This window comes from Eulemur rufifrons, chromosome 9 (genome assembly GCF_041146395.1).
Source record: "Eulemur rufifrons isolate Redbay chromosome 9, OSU_ERuf_1, whole genome shotgun sequence".
NCBI lineage: Eukaryota > Metazoa > Chordata > Mammalia > Primates > Lemuridae > Eulemur > Eulemur rufifrons.
In genome coordinates this window covers 38,475,650-38,490,322 of record NC_090991.1, presented here as the reverse complement: position 1 = coordinate 38,490,322, position 14,673 = coordinate 38,475,650, and the positions used below count along the sequence as shown (strand labels likewise).

The 14,673-nt window shown below is 55.0% G+C and overlaps 1 protein-coding gene across 6 annotated transcripts; it reads left to right on the top strand.

The window, feature by feature from the left end:
• The first annotated feature begins 398 nt into the window (after positions 1-398).
• Positions 399-13,715, top strand: DHX58 (DExH-box helicase 58). Of its 6 annotated transcripts, none has more exons than XM_069482533.1 (13): positions 399-453; positions 6,039-6,207; positions 6,412-6,613; positions 6,947-7,137; positions 7,811-7,927; positions 8,546-8,672; positions 8,816-9,007; positions 9,666-9,919; positions 10,481-10,630; positions 10,724-10,885; positions 11,568-11,758; positions 12,777-12,873; positions 13,153-13,715. In XM_069482533.1, exons 2-13 carry the CDS (start codon positions 6,040-6,042, stop codon positions 13,336-13,338), a joined length of 2,037 nt encoding a protein of 678 aa, XP_069338634.1. In that variant the 5' UTR covers positions 399-453; position 6,039; the 3' UTR covers positions 13,339-13,715. The 6 variants fall into 6 exon arrangements, with proteins under 6 accessions (XP_069338634.1, XP_069338630.1, XP_069338632.1 ...); XM_069482529.1 differs by having other exon boundaries at positions 401-453; positions 3,668-6,207; XM_069482531.1 differs by having other exon boundaries at positions 406-453; positions 5,127-6,207.
• Positions 13,716-14,673: the final 958 nt, after the last annotated feature.

Genomic DNA, 14,673 nt, shown 5'->3' with positions numbered 1-14,673 from the left:
GCCAGTATCTCCCCTCGGCCAATACCTCGTGCAGCCTGCAAGCTGGAGCCTATTAAGCCTCAGGCTGTGCTGGGGCCACGCTCCCCAGCAAGCCTCAGGCCTAGTCCTGTGCTCCTGGGGTCCTGCCTGGCTGCAGCCCCCCACCTTCTGCTCCCAGCTGCTCCTGGTGCAGATGCCAGGGGCACCTCCCACTCTAACCTCTACCTGGGTGGGCGTGGTTACTGTTGACTGTAAAAGGGGCAGAGACTCCAGAGCAAGGAGAGGAGAGCGCTTTTCTCTTAGCGTACACGGTTCTTTTACTGCGGGCAGAAACGGGAGACTCCTCAGTCGGTTCGGCTGGCTCCTCCCCTCGGTTTCAGTTTCCGTTTCCCACCTCTGAGCAGAGCTTAGCAGCCGGGAGCTAGCAGGCTACGCCAAGTGGGGCTGCCGGGCCAGTCCCAGCCGGTGGTACAGGTGAGACCCAGCCTGGGCAGGGGTCAGGTGTAGATGTTACAGCAAGCGTTATAGTGGGTGGTTCCAAGGACAAACCGAGCGGCACACGGAGAGTCGAAGAATCTAAGTCTATTTGCCGTCTGGCTCAGAGGGGTCTACGACCAAATTCTGAGCCCTGTCTACCTGATTTTTCCCACTTTTATTAAGTTGGGGTGGTCCGAGGGGTGGGGTCTCAGGTGGCTAACACGCCGCCAGGTAATAGGTTAGTATTATGTTGATGCGCCAGGTTAGTTGATGGGGCAGGTGAGGTAGGTTAGTATTATGCTGATGCGGGTCTTCCGTGAGGGGTGGGGGTCTCAGGTGGCTGATGCGCCAAGTATTAGATGGAGGTTTTCCTTATCATTCCCCCCTTTGATGTCCTTATATATCTATAATAGGGCATCATTTCCCAGTGGGTGACAGCCTCGTAAGGCCATTATGTGAGCTGTTGCTCTCCGGGTTACAGCTGTCTCTACAAATTTTATAATCGCTTTCAGTATGCAGGGGCCTACAGTGAGTGACAAGGAGGAGAATAGTTCTTAGCGGCCCAGTCAGAGATAGTAGCCATGAAGTCCATTGTCCTAAGTTGAAACCCCAGGTTTGTTCTAATTCCTTGTTTCTTTTCTTGATTTTTTCTCTTAGCTCCCTGACTTTTGTGGTTTCTACTCCTGTCTGGTTTATATAGGAGCAGCACTCTTCCCCTAGGAATATACAGGCCCCCCCTTTTCAGCAGTGAGTAGTTCTAGGGCCCGTCTGTTCTGCAAGGTCACTGCCGCGAGTGAGTTCAGTTGACTCTGGAGACAGCAGGGAATCTGCTGCTCGTTCCATGTCCTCATTTAGTTCTGGGATGACTTGTGGTAGATGCTCAGGGATGTGTCTAGGCCTCCTACTCCTGCTCCCATCCCAGCAGCAATTCCTCCCCCTAAGAGGATTGATGCTAGTAAGGCCCGTTTTTTCTGGGTGTTTGGGTGGGGGCTTAGTGCAGCTTCCAGTTGCTGGGTTTTAAAGATAGAAACATCTGGGAAGACCTGGGTGCAGGTCCCGGTCCAGTTTCCTGGGAGGCAGAGGTAGGCAATGTCTCCACAAAGAAAGAATATGCCATCCCAGGAGCAAGTGGCAGTGGCATTCCTGGGTAAGGTTTGGTTATTTCTGCAGTGTTCACCTGGCATGAATCCCAGCATTTCATTCTCTCCTGCATTAGCAATGCAAGTGATATTCAGGTGGGAAGTTATGGCTAAGCGGACATCGTATGCTACTCGGCTCACCAGGGATATTTTGTTTGGGCCTGGGATCAAGATGCTGGAGTTCCAGCCCAGAGGCACAGGGACCCCAATATAGACTTGTTTCTGGAGGGGTAAAGAGACCCAACATGAAGTATGGTTGGGTAGGGCCTGGAGGGTCATATTGAGGAACCAGGTTATCAGGGAAGAGGTTTCCAGGGATTCAGCGATCTTTCGTATGCCAGTAAGATCTGGCCTCTTATAAGTTGACTCAGTTACTGAGGCTATCGTAATTAGCTGAGCCTTTGTGTCTTCCACCTGTTGGATTCCAGCCTGGTCTTGGACTCCTCCCCCATCAGACATCCCCCCGTGGGTGTAGTAAGTCCAACAAGCTGGTTTGCCCCTTGGGGCTATACAGGTTCAAATATCACTTGTAATGATGCCAGTCCAGTGCCAGCGGTTCCCCTGCTGTGGCACACCTGAGCCTGACTATAACATGTCTTTGGCATGTAGGTGCTGACTGTGAAACCTCCTGTGGTCCATAGGTCTCCAGTAATCCCGTTAGTGAAGGGATCCAAGTCCTAGCATAACAAGCCTCAGGGCAGGATTTCTCTGCCATAGTTGTTAGGGCGAGTGCCCCAACCAGGAGGAGGGTAGGGACTGAGGCAGGAGTAGACATCCTATAATGAGTCAAAATACCACAGTTAGAGATGCCCTCTGCAGTCTAGTCCAATCTCCCGGAGATACCGAGAAGAGTCCAATCTCCAGTAAGGTCACTACAACCCCAAGGTCAGTGGCTAGAGCCTCCCTGAATAGAGTTGGTGAATTTTTAAATCCCTGTGGTAGTCTCATCCAGGTCAGCTGGGTTTTCCTTCTAGTCTGAGGATCCTCCCACTTGAAGGCGAACAGGGGCTGGCTCTTCGGAGCGAGCTGCATGTAGAAGAAGGCATCCTTTAAGTCCAGGCAGGAGAACCAGGCAGCATCAGGAGGAATGAGGCCCAGGAGGGTGTATGGATTCGGTACCATTGGGTGGAGAGTCTCTGTAGCCTCATTAATCAGTCACAGGTTTTGGACGGGCCGGTATCCACCTCCGTTGGGCATTTTGACTGGCAGGAGGGGAGTGTTCCATGGGGATTGGCACTGCACCAAAATCCCCTCCCACTCCAGCCTATCCGATGTGTTCCTGAATTCCCTCTCGAGCCTCCTTGGGGATGGGGTACTGTCGTCTCCTGGTCGGTTGGGCTCCTGGTTTCATCTCGATCACCAGGGGTGCATGTTGGCATGCAAGACTGGAGGGGTTGTCCTCTGCCCATACCAACAGGAAATCCTGCCGAAAGTCAGGCGGGTTCTGTTCCTCTTTGGCCTCATTGTACAGCTTCCATTCTGATTCCCAGGGCAGGGTGACCGCCATTATGAGACTCTCTGGCACGCCGAGCGTGAGGCTTACGGTCCCTTCCGGGTGGAAGGTGATCTGGGCTTCCAGTTTGCTCAGGAGATCTTGACCTAGGAGGGGCATGGGGCAGTCCGGCATGTATAGAAATTCATGTTTTATCTGGTGGCCCCCCATCTGGCATATTCAGGATTGGCAGAAGGGTCAAGCTACTTGAGTTCCAGTGGCTCCCACAATGGCGGTTTCCCACTTTGTAAGCGGAGCCACCGGGGTTGTCACCACTGAATATTCTGCCTCAGTGTCCACCATGAATGTTATTGGTCGGCACCTCGCTTCCATCAGCTGCGTGATGTTTGTTCCTGCAAACCCGTCAAGTTTCTGGAGTTTCTGTTGGATGTCAGTACAGGACTGCCCAACAAATGTGGCATTCACCATCCTCTGATTTTCGGCCACCTCTGAGTGGAAGGGTGTGTAGACTTGGTAGGCCTCACAGAGGAACTCATAGAATTCGCTCGGTGATTACTTCGGCTTCTGAGTGATCAGAGCAACTTTGTTAATGTTGGTTGGTTTTCTGGCTCTCTCCCAGACCCTGTGGAGGAGAGAGCTTCCTGATACCTTCCAAGTGCCTCGTGTCCACTCGGGGAGTTGAAATTCCAATCCAGGTTGGTCTCAGGCGCTGCTCTCTGTGCCTACTGCTCCATGTCCAAGGTCCCTGCTGGAGCATGGTCTTGGAGCCACCTCCAGGTCCCAGCTACAATCTGGTGCCATTCTTCCGTGTTAAAAAGGGTCAGAAGGAGCTGGTGGCAGTCTTCCCCAGTGGGATGGTGGGTCTGAAAGATGGATTCCAGGAGGTCAATGAGGGCCTGAGGTTTTTCGGAGTAAGGTGGGGTGTGGTGCTTCCAGTTCAGAAGATCAGTGGTGGAGAAGGGCTGGTAGTACAGGACTGGCTGAACTGGCTGAACGGACCCATCATCCGTAATCTGCGTCGGACCTTGCACCTCATGCAGGGGCATCTGGAGGGCTGAATTTGGTGCCTGAGCTGACCGTAGCCAGCGGGTGATGGGAGTGCCGGTACCTGGTTGGTCTGGAACTGGCCGTGGGGAGACTGACAGTGGCGAGGTGTCTGATGGATTCGGGGGCACTTCAGGAGATGTCACAGTAGGGTTGTAGGGCAGCGGTGGTGGATCCTCTTCAGGAGCTTCCTGATAGATGGGTTTGGACAGTTTGGAGTCTCTGGTCCTTTGGGCCACAAAAAGCCTGCTCTGTCCCTTATTAGCACAGAACCGGACCCAAGGGGGCATGGCCTGAGCAATCTCTAGCCATGAATATATGTAAGGGAATTGGTCAGGGTGGCTGGGAGACCCGGTCGCGATTCTCCAAACTGCTCACACAGTGGGGAGGTCTAAGCTTCCTGTTGTGGGCCAGTCGACCCCGAATGTGGGCCATTCATGTTCACAGAGGACCTTACGTCTACTGGGACTCAGTATGACGCCGTGATCTCCTGTGAAACCCTTCTTAAAGTTCTTTAACATGCATTTAAGGACTGTAGGCTTAGATTCTACGCTACCCATCCTAGACCCTGGAATGGTGTCGCAGCTTAACAAAGGGAGGTGGTTTGTCTCAGATGTCTGCCTGGCTGCGTCCCTCTCGGGAACTTAGGCACGTCTTGGCAAAGGTGTGCCCGTATAAACCCCAGGCCTCGTCGCTCCCTTTAGGGGAGTGAATCACCATTATGACATAGATGCCCCTGCGGAACCGCAGGTGAGGACCCACTCAGGTTCCATAGCCGTAACCGTGGAACTGCAAAGTCACTCTTCACAAAAGGGGGTTTCTCTCAGGTGTCCGCCTGGCTGTGTCCCTATCGGGAATTTAGGTGAGTCTTGGCAAAGGTGTGCCCATATAAACCCCGGGCCTGGTCGCTCCCTTTAGGGGAATTATGCTGTAAGAGGCTGCTGCAGAACCACAGATGAGAACCCACTCAAGTTCCGCAGCCATAGCCATGGAACCACAGTCACTCTGCATTCCCTCTTCACTCACTCACTCAGACAGGCAGAGGTTACACATTCCCCCCTGGGAATTCCCTGTGCTCAGGAGGTGATCAAGCTCCTCTTCCGTCGTCTGACGGGCCTGACTCGGATGGGTCCCGGGATCTTACCTATTCCGATGCCTCCAGACCCAATTTGACTTGTCCGTCCTTCCGGCGTGTCCGGGTGAGTTTGGGACTCCGTGGTCGGTGGGAGCTACTGAGGAGTGAAGATATGCTGCAAAATGGCGGTTGGCTCCCATTCGCTTTTGTCACCGAGGTCCCGTCGGTCACTGTGCCTGGCCCGAACCGGTATCTTCAAGGGGCCAGCGCAGTTGGTTTTCCTGGTCAGGGAACCAAAATGTTACAGCAAGTGTTACAGCGGGTGGTCCCCAGGACAAACCAGGCCGCGCACACGGAGAGTTGGAGAATCAAAGAGTTTATTCGCTGGCGGGCTCAGAGGGGTCTCACCACCAAATTCCGAGCCCCATCTACCCGATTTTTCCCACTTTTGTTAAGCTGGTGTGGTCCTAGGGGTGGGGGGGTCTCAGGTGGCTAACTTGCTGCCAGTTAATAGGTTAGTTGATGAGCCAGGTAATAGGTTAGTTGATGAACCAGGTAATAGGTTTAGTGTTATGTAGATACACCAGGTAATAGGTTAGTATTATGCTGATGTGGGTCTTCCGTGAGGGGTGGGGGGGGGGGTCTCAGGTGGCTGATGCTCCAAGTTATAGATGGGGCTTTTCCTTATCATAGGCTGTGTTACTCCCGTCTCTTGGCCAGAGCTGGTTCCTGTTGGGTCCTGAGGGTTCCCTGCCCTCCCTCAAGAGGGGTGGAGTCCTGGGCAAAGGGAGGTCTCTGCACCAGGGCCAGGAGCTGGAAGGGGTGGGGGGGCGGGTAGGTGCTATGAATGCGAGTCCCTTGCCATTCCCAGAATGGAGCTGCGACCCTATCAATGGGAGGTGATCATGCCTGCCCTGGAGGGCAAGAATATCATCATATGGCTGCCCACGGGCGCTGGGAAGACCCGGGCAGCTGCTTACGTGGCCAAGAGGCATCTAGAGACTGTGAATGGAGCCAAGGTCGTTGTGTTGGTCAATAGGGTGAGTGGTCAGCCCTCCCCTCAGCAGATCTCAGGTGGCTCTCAGTCCCCTCAGTACTCCAGAGCTGTTGTGCCCATCCCTAAGCTCACCTGTCTTTTCACCCCAGCCCCAGTCCCAGCCATGTCCTGAGGGTCACCTTACCTCCTCTCCGCTCCCCTGGCCCTGGATCCAGCTTTCTCTCTCCACCTCATTCTCTACCTTCAGGTGCACCTGGTGACCCAGCATGGTGAAGAGTTCAGCCGCATGCTGGATGGACGCTGGACCATGACAACCCTGCGAGGAGACATGGGGCCACGTGCTGGCTTTGGCCACCTGGCCCGGTGCCACGACCTGATCATCTGCACGGCTGAGCTGCTGCAGATGGCACTGACTAGCACTGAGGAGGAGGAGCACGTGGAGCTCACCGGTGAGAGCCGTGGGCAGGGGGAAAGGATGTGCACCTGGGGCACCTCCTCTAGTACAGGTGTTTGTGGGAGCGAGAGGTTTTCCACTCACCAAACCCCACCCAGCATGCGCTTGAGTGGAAACAGACCTGGCTACCGTGCAGGCTCTTGGGCAAGTCCCTTCCCCCAGCTGAGCCTCAGTTTCCTAGTTTGTAAAATGGAGAGGAACCATCCCTGCCTAGCTCTTCATCCTGGAGCCTGGCTGCAAGTTGTGGAAGGAAGAAGGGATTCTTGGATGAATTGCAGGGAGGAGGGGCTTTGCAAACGTCAGTCACGGCCTCCCCATGTGCCCCCAGCCTTCTCCCTGCTCATAGTGGATGAATGTCACCACACGCACAAGGATACTGTCTACAATGTCATCCTGAGCCGGTACCTAGAGCACAAACTCTGGAGAGCATGCCCCATACCCCAGGTGCTGGGTCTCACAGCCTCCCCAGGCACCGGCAGGGCCTCTAAGCTCGATGGGGCCATTGACCACATCCTACAGGTGAGCTTGTCCCCTGTGGCCCTCCCACCACCAGGCCATCAGGGACCTCCCTGCCTCTACCCCTTCCCACAAGCCCTACCCAGGCTCTCCTTGGAGGAGTCCAGCCTCCAATGGCTTCTTACGGCACATAGAATAAATGCCCAGCTCTCTGCCCTGGTTTACAATGTTCCATGTGACCGAGCCCCTCACCCCTCCCCTTCGTGCTACAGTTACACTGGCCTTTCTATATCTTGAACATGTCAGGCTTGTTCTCATCTCAGGAACTTTGCACTTACCATTCCTTTTGCCGGGCATGCTCTTCCCCTTGAACTTTACCCGTCTGACTCCTTCTTGTCATTCACTGAACAGCTTAAATGCCACCTCTTCAGAGTCTTCCCTGATCACCTGCTCTTACTTTCTTCCATCCCATCCCATTATTCTCTTCAGTGCTTGTCAACACTGTCTGAAACTCCTCATTCTGTTGTTCTTTGCTGGTTCGTCATCTGTCTCTCCAACTCCAACCTACATGCCTCTGCCCAGCGCCTAGAACAGTGCTGGCACAGAGTGAATGAATCCACACCCCCAGTGGCCCTGCCTCAGGCTCTGCTCTTCTCAGCTGGGATCCATCCTGCCCCAAAAGTCTGCTGTCCCCACGGACCCCTCTTTCCAGTGAAGCCCTCTCTGTTGTCCCCAGCTGTGTGCCAACTTGGACACGTGGCGCATCATGTCACCCCAGAACTCCCGCCCCCAGCTGCAGGAGCACAACCAGCAGCCCTGCAAACAGTATGACCTCTGCAACAGGCGCAGCCAGGTGTGTGAGGGGAGGAGCACGGGGTGGGAGTAGGGTCCCGTGTGAACTTAGGGCACCTCAGCTTGAGCCCTGACTCCACCCTCACTAGCTCTCTGACTTCAGGGCACTTGGTTATTGTCTGAGCCTCCATTTCTCCTTTCTGTGAAATGGGTCAGATGCAGCCCATGCCCACAGCCTGTTGTTTGGATTGACTCAGAAGGCATCAAGGTTGTCTGTCACAGCCCTTGACGTGCTGTGAAGTGCTCTGCAAACCACAGAGCCAGGACACTTTGTACTGAGTCGGTACCAAGCCCTCTCCTTCAGTGTGGACACTGCCGGGTATCTGCTGTGACAGGGCTGGACAGGGACTAGGCATCACTGTGCCCAGGGCAGAGGGCGCAAGGGGACATAGCGGGTGAGAGAGCAGGAGTCGGGTGCAGGTACCTGGCCCTTGCCTGCAGCCGGGACTCCTGCCCATACCAGCCGGCCTCCCTCTGGAGCCCTCGCCCCTCACCTCTCAGCTGAGACAGACGGGTGATGGCAGTAGCGTGCGGTGCAAGCCGGGGTTAGCTCTCCCACTGGGTGCCTATCCTCCAGGGTGCATGGGAATCCCCTCACACCCTCACTCCTCTTGCCCAGGATCCATTTGGGGACTTGCTAAAGGAGCTCATGGGCCAAATCCATGACCACCTGGAGATGCCTGAGTTGAGCCGGGACTTTGGGACGCAGAGTTATGAGCAGCGAGTGGTGGAGTTGAGTCAGGACGGTGAGAAGGTGGCCCTCCAGCCAGGGGAAGTTGCTGGGGCCGTCAGGGGCGGGACTTTCAGGGAGGGGCCTAGCCGCTCGGGGGCGGGGCGGGGGCGGAGCAAGGGGCAGTGGGCTGCTCAGACCTGGTCCCTTTGCCCGCAGCCGCGAAGGCCGGGCTGCAGCAGCGGCGCGTGCATGCACTTCACCTGCGGCGCTACAACGACGCGCTGCTCATCCACGACACGGTCCGCGCCGTGGACGCCCTGGACACGCTGCAGGATTTCTACGACAGGGAGCGCATCACTAAAACCCAGATCCTGTGTGCCGAGCGCTGGCTGCTGGCGCTGTTCCATGGTGAGGGCCGTGCTGGGGCAGGGTGATGGGAACTGGATGAGCAGTGAGAGGCCAGACAGGGCTCAGGTGCCCACGAGGGATGGGAAGGTGCCGGCGAGGGTACTGGGAACCTGTTTTTCTAACCAAAATCCAAGGCCATGGATATGACGGATTTATTTCCTCATTTCTGAAAGTCTGCATAATTGCAAAAATTAATTGACGTTATTGACAAAGATTTTTTAAAAAACATTTAGTTGGAATCGCCTCTGAAAGTCTGGGGTGTGTGGTTCCTTTAGACTGGGGGAGTGAGGCTGAAGGTCAGAGGGTGAATATAGCTCAACAGACCTGAGGTCGAGTCAATCCTGGGTGGCAGAGGTCAGCGTGAAGAACTGCGTGGTCACCTTGGTGGCTGGGTTGAAGAGGGGTGCTGGTCTGAGGTATGTGAGCGAAGGATTCTGTACCGTGCGCCCCTGGTATAAGGCCAGCCTTGAGAGTGAGTGTGGCGCAGGGTGTCCGTAAATGTGCTCTTGGTACCTGCTCTGGGGGAACTAAGCAGGAATGGGTGTCCTCCCCGCAGCCCCTCCAAACTCCTGCCGTCCCCTTCCTGTGAGCACCGCTCCTGGTGCTTCACCCACCCCCAGACCTGAGTCTTGTGCCTCTGCTTTGGGGTTTTTGGCAGACCACAGGAGTGCGCTGGCCCACTTGGCAACTCACGGCCCAGAGAATCCAAAACTGGAGATATTGGAAAAGATCCTTCAAAAGCAGTTCTCGAGCCCCAACAGCCCCCGGGGCATCATCTTCACCCGTACCCGCCAGAGCGCGCGCTCACTCCTGCTCTGGCTCCAGCAGCAGCCGGGCCTGCAGACCATGGACATTAGAGCCCAGCTGCTGATTGGGGCCGGGAACAACAGCCAAAGCACCCCCATGACCCAGGTGTGGGCTTTGGGGAAAGATACTGAGGGATTTCCCTAGGACAGAAGGAGGGACAGGGTCTTTTGCACACAGAGATGGGGGCAGGGAGACCCTGGGGGAGGGAGGGGGTTGAATATCCCCACACAGAGAGCTGGGAGAGAGGCGCGGACACTGAGATCCCCAGGGCTGAAGGTTCCCCCAGTCTGGGGGTCCTTGGGGGCCAGAGAGGCAGGGGCTTGGGGGTCTTTAGGGAAAGATGTGGGTGATATGGTTCCTTGGGGCAGAGGATCAGGAGTCTGGGGTCCTTCCCAGGAAAAGAATGGGGCCTGGGAGTTGTCCCTAGGATAAAGGGCCAGGTTCCCTTAGAAGACCCTAGTGGGGAGATAGGGGTCGGATGGTTACCTGGGAAGACGGGCAAGATCCTGGGGGTTCTTGGGGATAGAGGTGGGAATCAAAGTCCCTAGGGAGACATGGACCAAGATTGTGAGTAAGTGCTGAACCAGGAGAGGCCACTCTGGCAGGTGGGTAGGGCTGAAGCCACCTCATGTGCCAGCCTCTTTCTACTCCCCGCCTTCCCTTCAGAGGAACCAGGAAGATGTGATCCAGAAGTTCCGGGCTGGTGCTCTGAACCTTCTGGTGGCCACAAGCGTGGCAGAGGAAGGGCTGGACATCCCCCAGTGCAACGTGGTGGTGCGCTATGGGCTCCTGACCAATACGATCTCCATGGTCCAGGTGCTCAAACATCGCCCCTCCCTGAAGCGGCCCTTGTAGGATCCTGTGCGGGACTCCAGCCCCACTCAGGACCCTCCCTATCTCCCTCCCCAGGCAAGGGGCCGTGCCCGGGCGGATCAGAGCGTGTACTCCTTTGTAGCGGCTGAGGGCAGTCGGGAGCTGCGGCGGGAGCTGACCAACGAGGCACTGGAGACGCTGATGGAGCAGGCAGTGGCTGCCGTACAGAACATGGACCAGGCCGAGTACCAGGCCAAGGTCTGCAGGCGGGCAGCTGGCACGCCCTGCAGGGAGGGTGCTGACTGCACACCTGCACTCTTCCAGGCCCTCTACCTCTCAAGGCTAAGTTGGGCCACCTGAGGAAGGTGTGAAGACAGGGAAGGACAGAGGCCAGGGCTGGGGCCACCAGAGAAGGCAGTGGCTGGTCTCCAAAAGGCCTTGGGAACAGGTCTTGTTCTCGGCTTTGAATTTATCCTTGCCACCAGATACCTTGTGTATCTGCGAGAGCTGCCTTCCAGCCCTTCTGGAACCAGGCAGGGGGCAAACAAAGACACACACATGAGATAAGTCCAGAACCAGGACGTCTACCATCAGTGGCCCTGAGGCAGGGTCACTGTCATCCAGCCTTGTCCGGTGGTCCATGGTTACCCCTGTTGTCCCAGCATAATTATTATTAATGATGCCACAGGACAGACTCAGGAAGCAGGTTTGAAATCTGCCAAAGATGGGACAAAGATTCAGCAAGAAAACTTGCCCCCCACCCACTATTGCCTCCGCTCTCATAATGTTCTTCTCCACTGAGCTGCTTCTGAAAGCTCCATGGAGGGGTAAGGAAAGTCCCTTCTGGGTATAAATGATCTGAGGTCTTTGGTAGCCCTTTGTCTTCCTGAGAGCATTCTCCTAGGTCCCAGCCATACCCAGGTGTCCCCTCCCACCCCAGATCCGGGATCTGCAGCAGGCAGCCCTGGTCAAGCGGGCAGCCCAGGCGGCCCAGCGGGACAGTCGGCGGCAGCAGTTCTCCGCAGAGCACGTGCAGCTACTCTGCATCAACTGCCTGGTGGCCGTGGGCCACGGGAGTGACCTGAAGAAGGTGGAGGGTGCCCACCACGTCAATGTGAACCCCAACTTCTCGTGAGACCTGTGGAAGGGGCCGACAGGATGGGGGGAGGAGGTGTGGGATGGGGACTAAGAATCCGTCCCACCCAGGAAGTGCTTTGAAGCTTTGGGAGGTGAAAGCATTTTAACAAGTACTGATATTGCATTTTCACAATAGTCTGGTTAGACAGGTTTTGTATCGATCCCCATTTTATAGGTGAGGAAATAGAGGCTTAGAGGGGCTTGCCCAAGTTCCCACAGCCATATGTGGTTGAATAAGGACTGGAATTCAGGATACCAAATGCTGACAGGCCACACACTGGCCCCCTGGTCCTAGCTGCTCTGAGGACATCAGAAGAAGCTGGCTGTCCCTGAACCACCCCCCATGCTCTGTCTCCTAGACAGTAACCTTCCCCCATCCTGCATCCATTCATTAAGTGACTATTTGCTCGGTACCCACTGTGTGCCAGGCCACTGTGCCAAGGATCTTCGCATAGGTTCTCTCATTTGAGGAGGTGGCATCTCAGCTAGGTCTTGATGGTGGGCTGGGTTTGAATGTGAAAAGATTAAAAATAGATGAGTGCAGGTAAGGACAATGGAAAGCAGAGGACAGGGTGACTCCAGGTGACCTGTGAGGAAGGGACTGTGAATAATGAGATTCAGGAGTAGACAGACTAGATCTTGAAGGTCAGGCCTCAATGTTTAGCCTTTTATCCAGGAGGCTCCCCAGTTAGAAATCTTGGATGGATTTTGAGCAAGGGAATGTCAGAGCAGATTGACATTTCAGATCCCTCTAGCAGTCAGTGGAAGGACAGTTTGGGGGGTGAGGATGAGCCTGGGAGATCCATTGAAAGACTGGAGCTCATCCAGGTGGGCGATGCTCAGGCCTGAACTTGGGCAGAAGGGGGTGCAATGGAGGCAGCATAAGCAGAACTTGCAGAAGACTGGACTTCCTGGCCCTGGGGCGGAGGCTCAGGCAGCAGGAGGGCATGAGATCTGGGGGCAGGGGCAGGGGGTGTCAATGAGGTCTGTGGCCACCCCCATTCCTCTCCAGGATCTACTACACTGTCTCCCGGGAGCCTGTGGTCATCAACAGAGTCTTCAAGGACTGGAAGCCCGGGGGTGCCATTCGCTGCAGGAACTGCGGGGAGGCAAGTACTTGGGCCATGTCCTAAGCACCAGACCCCTCAGCCCCAGTCTTCAGAGGCCCTCAGGGAGCCCTCACCAGGATTGGGGGACAACCCTGCCCCAGGCATCCCCAGTCTGAGGAGGTCCTGCCCTTGTCTAAGGGAGCCCACAGTGTGATGGAGATGCTAACTCTCAGTCTCAGTGGGAGATGCAGGCCCTGTATTCATGGAACTCCAATATGAGGAGAGAAGCCCAGTTTGAAGGCAGAGATCTAGACCCTACCCTCTCTGTCCCACCCCCAGGGCTGGGGTATGCAGATAATCTACAAGTCCGTGAAGCTGCCGGCGCTCAAAGTCCGCTGCATGCTGCTGCAGACCCCTCAAGGGCGGATCCAGGCCAAAAAGTGGTCCTGTGTGCCCTTTCCTGTGCCTGACTTCGACTTTCTGCAGCACTGTGCCCAGAGCCTGCAGGACCTCTCCCTGGACTGACCACCTTGTCGCTGCAGTGCCCCGCTCAGGCTGCAGGGGGCAGGGTAGTCCACAGCAGCCATCACGTTTCCCTGGACAAACCCTGGGTCCGGACCCCTCCTTCCTGAGTCACCAGCTCTGGGCACCGAGGTGACCAGCCTCAGAGGAGCCCTGGGTGCCCAGGCTGACTTAGGCTCCCCAAATGAGGAAGCAAGTGGAGGGCCACAACTCAACCCTGGAGGTACCTCATGTACATAGACAACTTTCATTTGCACGGGATGGGGGAGGAGGAGGCCGAGGCAAAAGAATTGCCACATTGTACCAGAAATCATGACACTCCTTCCCTGCCAAGACTGCTTCTATTTTTTGAGGCTCCTCACAAATTAAAAATAAAGAAATGGAAAAATGAGATAGAAAATGTGTGATACTTTTAAAACTTCGTTGAGATGTAAAGTAAACTGCACATATTTACAGTGTGCAGTTCAATAAGTGTTAATGTGTGTATGCTCCTCCACAATCGAGAGAATGAACGTGGCCATCACCCTCAAAAGTTTCCTCATCCCCTGTCGCAATCCACATGTCTCCACCTCTCGCCCCTCCCCAAGGCACTGAAGTGCTCTGTGGTAATTTTGTGTTAAAAGTTTTTTGGGCCGGGCACGGTGGCTCATGCCTATAATCCTAGTGAGACCCCGTCTCTACTAAAAATAGAAAGAAATGATTTGGACAACTAAAAATATATACAGAAAAAAATTAGCCGGGCATGGTGGCACAAGCCTGTAGTCCCAACTACTGGGGAGGCTGAGGCAGAAGGATTGCTTAAACACCAGAGTTTGAGGTTGCTGTGAGCTAGGCTGACGCCACGGCACTCTAGCCCAGCCAACAGAGCGAGACTCTGTCTCAAAATAAATAAATAAAAATAAAAGGTTTTGGGTTGGTTTTGTTTGTTTGTTTGTTTTTACAAGTGCAGTAATGAGAAGGGGAAAGTAATAGAACAAGAAGTTCAATCTGTAACTGACTGTGAACAATCAAGTGAGATAACTCATTACAATGGCTATGCTATAGCCTTATTCAGAAAGCATCAGCTGTCTAAATTTGAGGCCCATCAGGAATGTGAGGCCTTCCTGCCCTGCCACCCCATAATAGTTTCCAACCCCAATGTCCCCCTGTCCATCCTCACTTGACCCTCAGGTCATCTCCCTTGGACTGGGGAGAGGCTGAGATCTGGGATTTGAGGGGTGGGCTCAGGTAGCAGGGGGGTGGGGAGAATTACAAAGGCCTAAATTTTCTGTTCTCATTTTAACAAGAAAAAAATAAAGAGAAAAGCAAGATCTAGGTTGATTCTTCAGGGAAAGGGCT